At 36.7% G+C, this 12,182-nt stretch overlaps 1 protein-coding gene across 2 annotated transcripts in view; it reads left to right on the forward strand.

Annotated features, from left to right (window-relative positions):
• The window catches only part of LOC111138820 (adaptor related protein complex 4 epsilon 1 subunit), a 58,876-nt gene that overhangs the window by 21,671 nt on the left and 25,023 nt on the right, over positions 1–12,182 (forward strand). Inside the window, exons 9-14 of one of the 2 annotated variants that reach the window (XM_022490726.1) lie at positions 2,944–3,066; positions 3,372–3,481; positions 6,160–6,299; positions 7,294–7,406; positions 7,518–7,636; positions 11,741–12,043. In XM_022490726.1, coding sequence (XP_022346434.1) covers positions 2,944–3,066; positions 3,372–3,481; positions 6,160–6,299; positions 7,294–7,406; positions 7,518–7,636; positions 11,741–12,043 — 908 coding nt within the window. The remainder of the gene's footprint in view (positions 1–2,943; positions 3,067–3,371; positions 3,482–6,159; positions 6,300–7,293; positions 7,407–7,517; positions 7,637–11,740; positions 12,044–12,182) is intronic. The other variant, XM_022490732.1, reaches the window with a different exon arrangement.

The following is a 12,182-nucleotide window of genomic DNA, read 5'->3' on the forward strand; positions in this document are numbered from 1 at the left end:
AGAATGTTATTAATTTTTAATTTGGTAATCTTTACTTGATATTTGGTTTGGATCTGGGTTGCTCTGGAAGAGAAAACAAAACTTCACATTGTGTTTTTATGTTTAGAAATCTCAGAAGCACTTTTTTGAAACCACTGTAGAGGGGAGCCAGGAGGGTGGCTGCTATTTCATTTTACGGACTTATACTCAGATTTTTGTGGAGTTGAGGAATAGAGGAATTTAGCTCCAGTGGAAAAATAATCTAAAAACCTGTTAAATTCTTTTTCAGCTCATTTATGCCTAAGTTGACTAATAAATGCAATTTTCTAACTATTAATTTTACCTGTACTAGCTTTTCAGAAATTTTATAAGCATCTAAATAAGTTTAGATTTTAGGTGAGTAATGAGAAGTTTTTGTAGTAACACAATCTGATAGCAGCAGAGTTTTGAATGGCAGGAATCTGTAAAGGAAACCATGTCAGTTACAATAGAAAATGGAGCATCATTTTTTTTTTTCAAAGATTTTTATTTACTTATTTGAGAGAGAGTGAGAGCGCATGAGTGGAGGGGAGGGTAGATGGAGAGGGAGAAATAGTCCCACATCAGGCTCCCTGCTCAGCGGAAAGCCTCAGTCCCAGGACCGAGGGATCGTGACCTGACCTGAAGGCAGATGCTTAACCGACTAAGCCACCCAGGTGCACCAGAGAAGCATTATTATTATTATTATTATTATTTTTGCGAAGCATTATTATTTTTTTTTAAAGATTTTATTTATTTATTTGACAGAGAGAGAGATCACAAAGGCAGAGAGGCAGGCAGAGAGAGGGGAGGCAGGCTCCCTACTGAGCAGAGAGCCTGATGCGGGGCTGAATCCCAGGACCCTGAGATCATGACCTGAGCTGAAGGCAGAGGCTCAACACACTGAGTCATCCAAGCACCCCTGCAAAACATTATTTTTAATCTTACTTAGGACTGGCTGGTTAGTTAAGGGTTTGGTAAACTTTTTCTAAAAAGGGGCCAGATAGTAAATATTTTAGGCTTTGTATGTAACATAGGTTTCTGTCATAAATTCTCCTTTTTTTTTGTTTTTTTCACAACTTTAATTTTTAACATTTATTTTTATCTTTTTAAAGATTTTTATTTTAGAGAAAGAGAGAGAATAGGAGCAGGAGGGAGGAGTGAGGAGCAGAGTGGGAGGAAAGGGAGGGATAAAGAATCTCAAGCCAACTCTCCACTTAGCGGGGAGCTCAGCGTGGGGCTCAGTCTCAAGACCCTGAGATCATGACCTGAGCCAAAACAGAGTCAGATGCCCAACTGACTGAGTCACATAGGTACCCCTTTTTCACAATGTTTAAAAAATGTAGCTGTATACCTGAAACTAATATAAGTTATATGTTGATTATATCTTAATTAAAAAAAAATGTGAAAATCAGTCCACAGGCTTGCAAAAGTAGGCCAAGGGCTGGATTTAGTATTGGTTTATCCACTCCTGCCTTAGTTGGTTAGTCACTTGACCAAGCCTCTCTTTGTTTAGTTCACTAAGTCATAACGTCTACTGTTTTCATAGCACAGAGTGAGGACATTTTACAGCACAACATCTGAATATACAGAGTATCTTTTTTGGTTGATTTTTAAAAAGTTTTAAAAAGATTTTATTTATTTTGAGAGAGCACAAGTAGACAGAGTGGCAGGCCGAGGGAGAGGGAGAAGGATATGGTATCAGTGGAACTTTGATGAGGGGCTCAGTCCCAGGACCCCGGGATCAAGACCTAAGCCAAAGGCAGCCACTTAACTGACTGAGCCACCCAGGCACCCCTCTTTTTAGGTTAAATTAACTTACTTTGTAGGTTTTCCTTTAAAGTCCTTTCCCTTCTTAAAGAGAACTTTATACTTCTGGTTTCTTTTCTCTCTTTCTTTCTCTGTAGAAGGGGTTCATATAAAGCTTTTTATACAAAATTTAGATTTGAATCAATTGATGGGCAACTTAGCAGTGTAAAACATAGCTAGCTGAATATTTAAGATCTGTCTTATACACACAAAAAGTATCTGATTGTTTTGTTTTAGGCTTTTGGAACTAAAGAAGAAATGATCCTATCAAGGACACTTGGATATGCTTCAGCTTGTAGTAGAACTGTTGAGTTTGCTGAGTCTGTGTTTCACTTCTCATTACTGTGATTCCACAGCACATGCAGGATGTAATGATACTTCACTGGTTCTCTACTGTGGTGAACCTCTAGCTCCTTGACTTAGGCTCTTCAAAAGAGCTTGAAAAACATTTTAGTGTCTACTTTGATCATCTGTCATATTTATCAGATGTTTAACTACATTAGAAAATCAAATTTGAACACTACCAAGATGTTCAGTTGATGGTTTGAGGTTCTTTGAGGTTGCCTTTAAAGAATTGACTTGAGGATTTTTATGAAGTGGTCCTACTCTGAAGCAAATGCTAGAACATTCCAAAATGATTGTATTAAAATAAACTACATATATTGTTTCTTTGTGTGAGTGGTAGGAATTGCCTGAGAACAAATTATTTTAAAACACTGAAAGAGTGTTGGAAATATATGTTTATATAGAAACAATGAATATATTACCTATGTGTCCATTAGAATGTGAGCTCCTTAAGGGCAGGGGTGTTTGTCTTTTTTCCATGGCTGTGTCCATCCTATTACAACAATGCCTGGCACATAGGAGGTGTTCAGTAAATACTTGTTGCATGAATGAATTCATCATTTTTATCTATTAATAGGTAATCCTCTTTAGAGTGTGTTGTGGTAGCATAATCCTAATAACTGTGTAAGCCTGAAAACAACAAAGTTCCTATCTTTGAAAATTTTCCATAAGTAAGATTTTTTTACTAAAACTGACCTTTTAATTCATTTGTTTTGCTGTGAGTTCTATATAAGCATGTTCTTTTACTATGCCTTAACATGATCCCTGATATATTATATTTTCTTTCTCTAGCTATTCTGTTTGAATGTGTACATACAGTTTATTCTATTTATCCTAAATCAGAATTACTTGAGAAGGCTGCCAAGTGCATTGGAAAATTTGTTCTGTCACCTAAAATAAATCTCAAATATTTAGGTAAGATGATTAGATAATTTTTTATAAAAAAGATTTTACTTATTTATTAGAGAGAGAGAACACGCACGCACGCACGCATGCATCAAAGGGGAGGCGGAGAGCAAAGGGAGAGAGAATCTCAAGCAGACTCCCTGCTGAGGGTGGAGCCCGACACAGGGCTCAATCTCATGACCCTGAGATCATGACTGAACCACCCAGGTGCTCCAAGATGATTAAATAATTTTGACAGAAATTACAAAGAGGGCTCTTGAAATTTGCTAGGTATTTGTTTCCAGTCAATTGTATAATGTAATCTTTGTTTCTAGGACTGAAGGCTCTTACCTATGTTATCCAACAGGATCCCACTCTGGCTCTTCAGCACCAGATGACAATAATTGAATGCTTAGACCATCCAGATCCCATTATTAAAAGAGAGGTAAACTGGTATTTTGAATAGTGTATGCAAAGTGTTAGCACTTTTAAACTTTTTTTTGGTATATGGAGAGAATAAAGTAGTGGGCAGTGTGTGTGTGTGTGTGTGTGTGTGTGTGTGTGTGTGGTGTATTTTAACTTTTGAGTATATTTTATTCTAAAATTTAAGGAGCTTTTCTAAAAAGTCCTTTTGTCAGTATCCTCATAAATGGATTTAAACTATGAGCCGAGGAATTAGGTTCAGTTACCTGTATGGCTTCATTAATATCTTTTTGGTCCAAGAGAAAAACTAAATTCTATTTCCAGGTCTTTCTGTTAATATAATTTAAGGTGTAATTTATGGCTATTAATATTTTTTCATATTCTTCTTAATATCTGTAAAGTGGGCTAATGAATTCTCTATTAAATATGTAGGACTATTGAGAAAATTAATAAAGATATCCCAAAATTATTTGAACTGCTTGGAAGGAAAGGTGTATAATTTACTTAATTTGTTTCAACTTTTTCCTTTTGTAAGCTAGCTTCAGTGTCCACTTAAGTGTCTGTATACGTATTTCTGTTAATTTTCATTAAAGAAATCAGTTTGTACCTTCATTTAAAATGGTTATGTGGGACCTATGAGTGTTTGTTTTTATTTTTGATTTAAAAATAATTTATTGAACATCTAAATTACTTAAAAGCAGTGAGTTAAAAAAGTTTATTGAAAGAACACTATTTCATTAAGCAATTGCAATTTTAAAATATAAGATTATACATTCTGTATTTTAAAAGGTGCTGTTCCTGAAAGAAAAATTTCTGAGAAATTGTCATCTACATATATATATATGTATATATATATTTGTTTTGAGAGAGGGAGAGCAGAGAGGGAGGGACAGAGGGAGAAGGAGAGAGAGACTCTTAAGCAGGCTCCACTCTTAGCATGGAGTCTGAGGTGAGGCTTGATCTCATGACCCTGAGATCATTACCTGAGCTGAAATCCACAGCTGGACGCTTAAATGACTGAGCCACCCAGGTGCTCCATATTTTTTCTTTTTGCATTCATGTTTTTAATCATCCAAAAATTGTTATCTACCTCAAATGAATCTGGGAAGTTTACAGATACACTAATTTCTATGTGTAGGCATCATAGAAAAGTGGTAAGGCACCAAAGGACAATAACTAATAATTATATGGCTCTTCCACTTTGAACAGGTATAGAGCATGCATTTTCTTTGTGTGATTGGCTACTAAATTGAGCAGAGTTGACTTAGGTACAGTTTTCTTATTGCTATATTTAATTTGGGGGCTCTTATTTAAAAAATGAGAGTCCAAGGGAAAATATAATGATCATGTCTGATCTGTTTAAAATGGTCAAGTCTGATCTGTTTTTCTATTACCTGTAGTGAGAAAAGTAGTTTGAATCCTTCGGGGAAGATACTAAGTATCAGTGGTGTCCCAAGATGGTATTGCAGTACTGTCTTTGAATGCCACTGTCACATTTAACCTCTATAAGTAATTGCATACCAGGAACTTTGGTCCCTGGGTATGGAGGGACCTGTTGCTTTGGACTGGGATTCCCTTTTACTTGGTTTTATTACTTATCTTTCTTACAGGGAGAAAGAAGGACGTAACATAAAAATATCATATCCCATGCAGTCTTGGAAATGCTAAATTGCATGGTCTTAGAATAGGAAATAAATGGGGTGTAAATTATCTAAAAGTATATAATACATAGTTCAGAATCTATAGGGAGCATGTTTGAGACAGCTAGATAAATTGAAAACTAACGATAGGGGGACCTGTGTTTTTGTAGATTTTAAATGAAGTCAAAGATTAACTGAAACAGTTATCTTTTGTACTTGAAATCCTGGCTATAAAGATTGAAAAATTGAAAAGAGCCCTAATGAACAAGTCTAACAAGTGGGATATGTGGACGTTCTCTTGCAGCTGTTGTTGATCCTAAAATACCAGTAAATAATACCTTCTCAGGACTGTCTCATATTGACTTCTGGGAATGACAGTATTTTTAGAACCTTAATGTAGGGCCTTAGAAAGCCCAGCTGAATGGAAGCTTACTGTGGTACTGGTCTTCCTTCATCTTGCTTGAAGAAGCAAGAGGTATATTCCTGAGCACTGAGACGGTGGCTGTAACACAGTTTTTCCTTGCTGCCTGAGATTCTGAACATAGGCCTTGCTGAGGCTTTGAAGCACTTGAGCCACCAACCCTTGTCCATTAGAGGCCGTTTGCCCTCGGCTGACAAACCTGCTCAAGGGCTGTTTTCGATTGTTTGGGTAGTGTGGAAAATAGTTTGTAAGACTGGATTTTTATATGTGTTTTATGTGTGTATATATGCGTGCACATACAGGCATAAGTAATACAGGTTTAAGAAGTAAGCCTTTAAATTTTTTAGTCTTTACGTGGCCTTTTATGTAGTAGTAGTCAGATTATACTTATTGAGATCAGTAGAAGCCTTTTAGACTTTGCAATTTATTATGATTAATTTTTTTGACACTAGGTTCTATCTTTCTTAAGTTCTGTTTCAGTTAAAATGTGCATTTCTTCAGCACCTACTAACCGACTGCCCAGCTGACCTGTGCAAAAGTGGGAAAATCAACTGTATTATAAACCTATATAGTGCTGTATTTATTGGAGTTATCATGCATAGTTTTGTAATACTGTTTTTATTTCTCTTTCTTAAATAGACTTTGGAACTTCTTTACAGAATTACTAATGCACAGAATATAACAGTGATTGTCCAGAAAATGCTTGAATATTTACATCAGAGCAAAGAAGAATATATTATTGTCAATTTGGTTGGCAAAATAGCTGAGCTTGCTGAGAAATATCCTTTGTTTGGACCATGAGTCATGGATACCTTTAGAAAGGGAGAAGCAGACTCTCTGCTGAGCAGGAAGCGTGTTGTGGTACTCAGTCCCAGGACCCTGGGATCATGACTTGAGCCAAAGCCAGATGCTTAACTGACTAAGCCACTCAGGAGTCCCAGTGCCTCCTTATCTTTGACTTTACTTCATACTTAGTTTCTTTTCTGGTAAAAGTTCTTGTTTTACAGAGGGGGCCTTGGGAGTAGGGATCAGCATCTAAAATTTATCCTTTCAACTGTTGTTTATACTGGAAATTGTTGTGATAAGGTGGTTGGGAACTCCACATGTCACTCTTCTTCACATTTTTTTTTTAAATTTATTTTCAGCATAGCAGTATTCATTGTTTTTGCACCACACCCAGTGCTGCATGCAATTGGTTTTTAAAAGTCAGTGTAACTTTGTAGGTCACAAGGAGATTCCATTCTTTTAAAGATGTCTGTTATTTAAATCTAAGAAAGAGTAATGTACAGTGTTAATCCAGGTGTCATGGAAATTGCTTATAGTTTTTTCCTAGCCAGTGCTGTAGCTCTGGCCAGCAGAATGATAGAATTTTAGAACTGAAGCAGAACAGATTAGAGAAGACGTTAAACAGCTTGTTCTGGTAGACACACCACATTTAGCCTCTTTGAAGTGTGTATCATTTTCCATTATTTGTCCTTAGTCAGCTGGAACATTTCTTTAAATTATTTCACACTTACTCATTGGATACTTAGTTACATACAAGGAACAGTGCTAGATGAAGCAACATGAACTTAGTTTATTAAGCTTATTAAATAAGTTTTTACTGAGCATCTATTTTACATTAAACTGGAGTATAGAACAATTTATTGACAGAGGTTAGGAGCAAAAATGACAAGGTAGGATGGGTTGGGGGTTATTCTTTAAAAGGTTGGTGCAAAGATAATTTTAATACATGGCACTTGGAAGTGTACTTGTTCTTAACACTGTGGACACATATGCTCCTGATAATGCATGGTTTATTCAGACAATGAATGCTGTGTTTTCAGTGGGAGGAGATGTCATGCATCCTGATATTCCCAATAACTTTATGAGACTGCTCGCAGAAGGTTAGTAAATTACTGCATTCTGTAAAATAGAGATCCAAAAATTAAATGTTTTGTTATGGAGTCCTTAGAGAATTTAGTGGAAGTTAAAATGATGTATCAATTTCTTTGTAGGTTTTGATGATGAAACAGAAGATCAACAATTAAGGCTTTATGCAGTTCAGTCTTATCTCACTTTACTAGATGTGGAAAATGTGTTTTATCCACAGAAATTTCTTCAAGTTATGAGTTGGGTGAGCAAAGTACATTAGATCATAAGTACTTATAATATTTTTTATAATGCCAAATACTAACAGTTTATTTCCTTCAGAAGTCATTCAGTTCTACTCTGCTGACTTTAGCTGTCAATTTTCTTTCCCAGTGGCTAGTTTCTGTCACTTACCCATCTAGCTGTCTGTTCATTCTCCCTGCCATCTCTCTTGTCTGATCTTTTAAGTATAGGTATTTGGTTAGCTCTCTGTGTCTCCAATACGTTTGTTGTGTTTTCTGTGCGAATCTGTGTTAGAATATGTGAACACTGTGTGTCTGTTATATTAGTTTTCTGTTGCTGTGTGTTCCCACAAACTTAGTGCTTAAAACATCTCGGTGCTCTGCTTAGAGACTCTCAGGGTTGCAGTCAGGGTGTTGGCTGGGGCTGCTGTCTCATCTGAATCTTGACTGGTGAGGGATCCCCTCCCAAGTTCATGTGGTTGTTGGAAGAAATCAGGTTCTTGCAGCTGTAGGACTGAGTGTTTGAGGTTCAGATTGTTGACTGTAGGCTACTCTTAGCTCCCAGAGCTGTGTTTATGTTCTTGCATGTGGACCTCCTGATATGCCTCCTGGCTTCATCAAAGCCAGCAAAGGAGATCATCTCTTTGTAGGATGAAGGTCACAGGTATATAATATAATCATAGGTAATTGCATGCATACCATCATCTCTGTGTATTTTTTGTGTGCATATGGGTGAGTTTCGTTAGGGGGAGATTTGGTGAAGTACAACTACTAGATCATAGGCTGTACATATTTTAATATTTTATACTTTGGCCAAATGTTAGCTTGTTAACTTAAACTTTACCCAGACTTTTATTTAAGAATTTTTTTCTCAACTGCAGGAACATTGAAAGACTACTATAATAAGTACCTCTATACTTTTCATCTGTATTCCCAGTTAATATTTTTTAACCACCTTTGCTTTACTGTATCTATATCTATATGTAGCTCTACCTATATACAGTTTGTTTTGCTGAGCCATTTACAATAGAGTTGCAGATATCATGACACTCCTTAAAAAATTCACTGTGAATCTTTAAGAATGACATTGTCCTGTCATAGAACCATTATTACATTGGTAATAAGAAATATAACATTAATCCATTAATATCACTTACTGTGTAGTCCATTTTCACATTTATCCATTTGTCCAAAAAAGATCTGTTATGGTTGTTTTTCTACTACTCCCAAGCCTGGATCCAGTCAGGGTTCACAAATTGCCTTTGGTTGTCTTTTTAGCCTCTTTTATTTTATATTGATCCTCAGTTTCCTTTTGTTTTCATGATACTGATTTTTTTGGATGAATGCTGTTGACTTATAGACTACCCAGCATTCTGAATTTGCCTCATTATTTCTGGTTTGGTTAAACATTTTTAGCAAGAATACTACATCAACAATATTTTGTACTTTCCACTGCATCATCAGGACGCATTTGGTCAATTCCTCTAGTCATTAGTGATTTTAAGTTTCATTGTTTGGTTAAGATGATGACCTTTATTTAGATCTCTCCATTGTAAAGATGCCCTTTCTCTTGGTAATTTGTAATTAATCTGTAAGGTGATTCTATGTGGCTACTCATGAACATCTTTTCCTCAGCTGTCTTTCACCAGTGGTTTTAGTATTGGTAATCCTTGCCTGAATGGTTATTGTATTGGCAGCTCTTTCTTTTTTTTCCTCCATGTCACTCCATATATTTATAGTGCTTTTATTTCTTTCCATAACATACAGATTCTGTACAAATTTTGTTGGATTTATACTTAAGTATTTCACTTTCTTTAGAGCAGTAGTAAATAAGTTGTATTTTTAATTTTGGTTCCCACATGTCTGTTGCTAGTTTATTCAAGTACAATAGATTTTTGTATTTTGATCTTGTCTTTGCAATCTTGCTTTGCAATCTTTGAACCTTGCTGAACTCACTAATCTAGGATGTGTGTGTGTGTGTGTGTGTGTATGTGTATAGATTTCTTGTAGATTCCTTGTTAAGAATTCCTACATCTCGGGGCACCTGAGTGGCACAGTGGGTTAAGCCTCTGCCTTCAGCTCGGGTCATGGTCCTGGGGTCCTGGGATCGAGCCCCACATCGGGCTCTCTGCTTGGTGGGGAGCCTGCTTCCTCCTCTCTCTCTCTGCCTGCCTCTCTGCCTACTTGTGATCTCTGTCTGTCAAATAAATAAATAAAATCTTCAAAAAAAAAAAAAAAAGAATTCTTACATCTCTGTACATGAGATTTTTTTTCTACTCTGTTGTTACAGTTTTGGTCTGAAGTAAGGAATGTTCTTTCCTCTTCCATGTTCTGGAAAAATTGTATAGAAGAGTGTTGTTTAATTTTTAAGTGTTTGGAAAAGTTCCTGTTATTGATTTCTAGTTTGATGCCATTGTTTTTATTGTATTTAGGGTGTATTTGGGGTGTATTGTATTTAGGGTGGGGTCCGTCTTATACTTGGGTAGAGGTGAAGTGGCTTCATATGTGGTCTTCATGGACACTGTGGAAGAGTGGGCCTCTCTACAGTTGGTGGGGATGAAAGTCCTGGTTCTCCACAGGGACTTCTCAGTCACTACCCTTGTGTGGGAATGGGGGTGCCTCTTACAGCTTGGTAGGGTGGAAGTCTTGGCTCTCTACTCTGTCTGTGCTGGTGTGGGTGGGTCTGTGGTTCTTTTCTGTGTAGTGCTTGGCTGGAGTAGAAGGGTTATTGTCTTAAAGTTTTCTGGCCTCCTGGCTCTTTCGCTAGAGGGCAGGCTTTACTTCGGGCCAGTTTGTCTGCACCCATTGGTGTTTCCAGGTTGCTGGCTTACTAGTACCCAGTCTGGGGTGTATGAAGCAGCAGATAACCCACTGTACTGTCCCAGCATCCTTAGCAGTCAGCCTTCTTTTCTCCACCTATTGGTGTCTTTTTATGTGTGCTTTATACATAACATCAAAGGTTTTTAGGTATACTTATTGGGAAGAATAGGGAAAAATGCACCTACTCCATCTTCCCATTAATTTTTGAACTGGAATTTAGATTACTAGCTTTTCTAGAGCTATCTTCCATCTTATTAAACCACACAAAAAATTATCTTGCTACTTTAAAGATTGAACTTACTTAGTTCTATTTTTTTTTCCTCCTGTTCATTTTACTAGCTATAAATTTTTCCTTGCCTGTCACCTCACCTCACTGTTTTTTTGTTTTTTTGTTTTTAACCTGCTGATGCCAATGTTACTCAAAGACATGAAAATACTCTATAAGTAGCACTTAGGAAAGATCTCACACTCCATGAATTATCAGTTTGTTTGTTTGTTTGTTTTTTTAAAGATTTTATTTATTTGACAGAGAAAGAGGTCACAAGTAGGCAGAGAGGCAGGCAGAGAGAGAGTGGTAAGCAGGCTCCCTGCTGAGCAGAGAGGCTGATGTGGGGCTCAGTCCTAGGACCCTGAGACCATGACCTGAGTCATGGCAGAGGCTTAACCCACTGATCCACCCAGGTGCCCTGAATTATCAGTTATTAATGATTCTTAGGCCATTAGGATTATGTATCACCTAAATAAGTTAGATGTAAGAAAAAACGTATATAACTTAGATCAGTGTTCCTCAGAGTTTCTTCTTTGGATCATCTGCATCAGAATCAGCTGATGCTGGTTCAAAATGAATATTTTAGATCCCCAAGACAGACATATTAACTCAGAATATCTGGGGGTAGAACCTAGAAATCTGTATGTTTATGAAACACCTCAGGTGACTCTCATGCATATTAGCATGTGAGAACCCCTGGTTTAAGTGCTTATTGCAAAATAAGTAACTGAGTGTGGACAGGCATATGAAAAGCAATAACCAAACCTGAAAATCAGAAGAAAGTGAACTTATAAAGGTGGGCTGCTTTATATATTATTAATGATAAAGATGTGGAAAACCTTTTTGTACGGAGTTCCAATTCTTATATAATTTTGAACCTGAAATGTATAGTTTTATCCTTATCCAATAATTTGCTATGACAGTATGTTTAATCTAGAGTAAATTGACTCCAGCAGTATCTACTTTGTTTGGATTTCTGAGTACAGTTTGCTGCGTAACTTGATACTTCTATATAAACATCTGTTTGTTTTACTCATAGGTCTTAGGGGAGTATTACTACCTCTTAGATAAGGACACACCAGAGGAAGTTCTAACCAAGCTCTACAAGTTACTTATAAGTGACTCAGTTTCTTCAGAAACAAAAGCCTGGTTAATCGCTGCTGTTACCAAGTTGACATCCCAAGCACACTCTTCTAACATAGTCGAGAGATTAATCCAGGAATTCACCGTATCTCTGGATACTTGTATGAGACAGCATGCATTCGAATTAAAACACTTACGTGAGAATGTGGAACTTATGAAGAGCTTGCTTCCAGTTGATAAGAGCTGTGAAGACATGGTGGTAAGGCATCTGTATTTTAGTTTTGTAAAAATCACGTTGTCTATAACAGGTTAATTCTTCCATTTGGGATATATCTGGGATATATCAGAATATAGTTTCTGTAACACTGACGATGAAGGTCGGAGTTTTTCTCACGTTA

This window comes from Enhydra lutris, unplaced genomic scaffold (genome assembly GCF_002288905.1).
Source record: "Enhydra lutris kenyoni isolate GAN:26980312 unplaced genomic scaffold, ASM228890v2 scaffoldscaffold4, whole genome shotgun sequence".
Classification (NCBI taxonomy): Eukaryota; Metazoa; Chordata; class Mammalia; order Carnivora; family Mustelidae; genus Enhydra; species Enhydra lutris.